This window comes from Hipposideros armiger, unplaced genomic scaffold (assembly GCF_001890085.2).
Source record: "Hipposideros armiger isolate ML-2016 unplaced genomic scaffold, ASM189008v1 scaffold_49, whole genome shotgun sequence".
Lineage (NCBI taxonomy): Eukaryota > Metazoa > Chordata > Mammalia > Chiroptera > Hipposideridae > Hipposideros > Hipposideros armiger.
In genome coordinates, this window is record NW_017731399.1 from 3,215,604 (window position 1) to 3,218,821 (window position 3,218).

Below are 3,218 nucleotides of genomic sequence, written 5' to 3' on the forward strand. Positions count from 1 at the left end.
TGAGGGCTGCACAACTCTGTGAATATACTAAAAACCATTAAATTGTATGCTTTAAATGAGTGAACTTTATGGTATACAAATTATATTTCAATGAAGTTGTTTTTTAAAAAAAAACCGCTCAGCCTAAAGCAACAATGCCTGATTGCTGCTAACTGTGCCCATTACTAAAGAACCCTGAGCCAGGTCTGTTTCCCTACCTGTTGGAAGGATTCCTAAGGTCCCACCCACTTTTGACCCTTCGGAACCCTGAAGAACCAAATGCTTGTCCTGGAGCCCTGGGGCTCGGCTAGGCAGGGAATGGGCCGTAACACCTACAACGCTCAGACTTTGAGAACACAGTGCCAGGGCTCCCACGGTCATCACCGCTCCTCCACGGCCCCACTCCCCGCCAATACTGGCCTGGAGATGCGCTTACCCAAGGCACAGGCCATGGCGGCGCCCACTAGGCCTCCACCCGACACCACCACATCGTACACGGTGTCTGCCGGAGCACCGGCCCACCTCCGGCAGGAGACCAGCGGGACACTCCGGGTAGCTGCAGATGCAACCCCCGACCGGCTCACAGCCAACAAGACCGCCATGCCGCTGAACTGCGCCGGACTCACCGCTAGGCCCGCCTTTGGTAGCACTTCCGGAGCAGAGCCCTCCTATCACTTGCCGGCTCAGCTACTCGGGCTCAGAACCGGAAATAAAACGTGCAAAGAGGACAGGCCAATCAGAAAACGATGCTTTCTTCTTTGGGCGGGATGGATTGGAGGCTCGGTGGAAAGGGGACAGGCTCATGCATCTCCACCTGGGAGCCAATCAGAGCCCAAAGCTAGAAAGGGGCGGAACCCAATCTGCGTTGATAGCTTCGCTACCGCAGCTGTTACGGCCGCTTCTGTCTGCCCAGCTGAGAAGATGACTGTGGGGAGGCCTGCGGGAGCCTCTGGCGGCGCTCGGAACCTTCAGGTGAGGAGGAAAAGAGAAAGGGAGGAAACAAGTCTGAGCCCTGGAAAGGAATACCTAAGAGAGGAAACTGTTTGACGTTGCCTTGGAGACTGATGGCAGGGGCGTGCCTCGGAGGAGCGTGGGATTAAAATTGGTAGCGTTAGGGACTCGAGCTCTGAACCACTTGAGCCTTGTCAATCTCTTCATAGAAACATAGCAGTGGCCCTCAGTTTTCGCTTATCCTCTCAACTACCCTAGTACATTGTTGTCTCCATTTTGTAGAAGAGAAAACTGTGGCACAGGGAGATTAAGAAATTGGCCCAAAATCCACAGAGACAGAAAGCAAATTGGTGGTTGCTTAGCGTTGGGGGTGAGGGGTTGAGTGTAGGGGGTGAGGAGGCAGGTGAGGTGGGGAACTGTTGGGAGGGTTAGGGAAAATAGGGAGTGACTGCCAAATGGTATGGAGTTTCTTTTGGGGGTGATTAAAATGTTCTAAAATTGATTGTGGTGATATTTGTACAACTCTGAATATACTAAAACCCATGGTACACTTTAAATAAGTGAATTATATGAACTGTATGGCATGTAAATTGTATCTCAATAGAGGCATTTAAAAAAGGAAGTTTTCCTAAGATTACACGCTCTTTAGTAGCAGAGTCAGGGCTAGAGCACAATACATACCTTTGACTCAGAATCCAGTGTTCTTTTCAGTATTAGAACTGGACCTTAGAGGACCCAGGAAAACCATCACCAAGTGTCACCTGGAGGCCTGCAGTAGCCTGCCCCCAACTGGTTTCCAGCTGCAATCAGCCATCCTCTGGAGTCCCATCCTGGCACCATGCCATGGCCTTTCTAAGGACACCTTGTGCCACTGCCCTCCAGCCACACTGGCCCTCTTTCTACCTCTCCAGGAATCAAGTTTGTTCCTGCTTCAGGTCCTGCCTCAAGGCCTTTGCTAGTCCTTGAACCCAGAACCCACTTACCCTAGAACTTAGCAAGGCAGTGATTGGTCAATCACCCACTTACTAAACTGTGCCCTTTTCATGACAACATCCATCCAGAGCTGATCCCTGCTTTCCCTAATTCTCATCAGAATTATTCAGGACAAGCTAAGCCTAGAAAATGNGCAACTGATCTGCCTCGCCCGGGAAGAGCGCAATGATGGTGCCAACTTGGACCAGTGAGGCAACGTCCTCCACAACTAGACTGAAAAACAAAACGACAGCAACTTGTCTGTTCCCCTTCCCCCAATTCCCCAGCGCTGTTCCCATCCCCCAATTCCCAAATAAAAATCTTTAAAAATAAATAAAGTGAGATCAATCAGGATATAAACTATTGACAAAGAATATCCTTTGGAATACATGCTATGACGACGAAGGGGAGACACTGGCACACACAAAATCCCAAGCAGAAGTCCACTTGACTCCACAGGAGAAAGCCCCCAACACCATACCTGCCTAGGAAAGGCGGAGAGGACCTGTCCAAGGACAGTCTCCATCTCCCAACTGTTACACAGGAAACAAGCAGAGGTTTGCTCACAGGATAAATTGCGTGACAGATTCCAAACTTCCTGGAGCTTCAACTTTCCTGTTTAAAATTCAGCATTTCCTCTGAGCTTTTAAAGGAAATTAGCGGCGTGTGTTTCTTCTGTAAACCCACGTTTGGTCATTTTGGTACTCAGAGCAGTGATTCTCACAATTTGGTGTACTAGGCCCATGACCTTTCTTTTGCAAACTTATACAGAGAATTCTGTATTGTAACTGTCTGGTTGAAATCAGTCTTCACTTTAAGAATTTATACTTCTGTGGAAGAGACAGAAAAATAAACGATACAGAATTCTTTAAGTTTATAAAAGAATTGCCACTTTCCCTCCTTGGGGTGTGAGGGGAGAGGGTGAGAAAAAGAACAAAAAGGAAAAAAAGCTAATTCAAAGAAGACAGCAAAACACCAAATATTAATACTAAAGTTTTAGTAAGGCTGAAAATCTTTTCAAGTACGTATCATAAAGAATTGTATAAAAAGTTAAAAGCTAAAGTCATTACAAGACAACTAAGCTCTTCCCAATGTTTCTCAAAGTGTGGTCTTCGTACCTCCTGCATCCATCTCCGGAGGTATCTGTTAATAATGGGCCTCACCTGGACAAACGGAATCAGAGTCATGGGAAGTGGAACCTTGAATTTCCATTTTTTAAAATATACTCTACAAACTGGTAACAATGATTACCTTTGAGAAGAACTGGGGGGCTAACAATCAAAAATGAAAGTCTTACTTTACATGCTTTACACTGT

General features: G+C 47.1%; 2 protein-coding genes across 2 annotated transcripts in view; one reads left to right on the forward strand and one right to left on the reverse strand.

Moving 5' to 3' along the window:
• The window catches only part of COQ6 (coenzyme Q6, monooxygenase), a 15,796-nt gene extending 15,155 nt beyond the window's left edge, over positions 1 to 641 (reverse strand). The window contains exon 1 of the mRNA XM_019640335.1: positions 416 to 641. Coding sequence (XP_019495880.1) covers positions 416 to 581 — 166 coding nt within the window. The 5' untranslated portion in view covers positions 582 to 641. The remainder of the gene's footprint in view (positions 1 to 415) is intronic.
• A 203-nt stretch (positions 642 to 844) lies between these two features.
• Positions 845 to 3,218, forward strand: part of FAM161B (FAM161 centrosomal protein B) — an 18,182-nt gene continuing 15,808 nt past the window's right edge. The window contains exon 1 of the mRNA XM_019640382.1: positions 845 to 951. Within this exon, the coding sequence (XP_019495927.1) occupies positions 901 to 951 (51 nt within the window). The 5' untranslated portion in view covers positions 845 to 900. The remainder of the gene's footprint in view (positions 952 to 3,218) is intronic.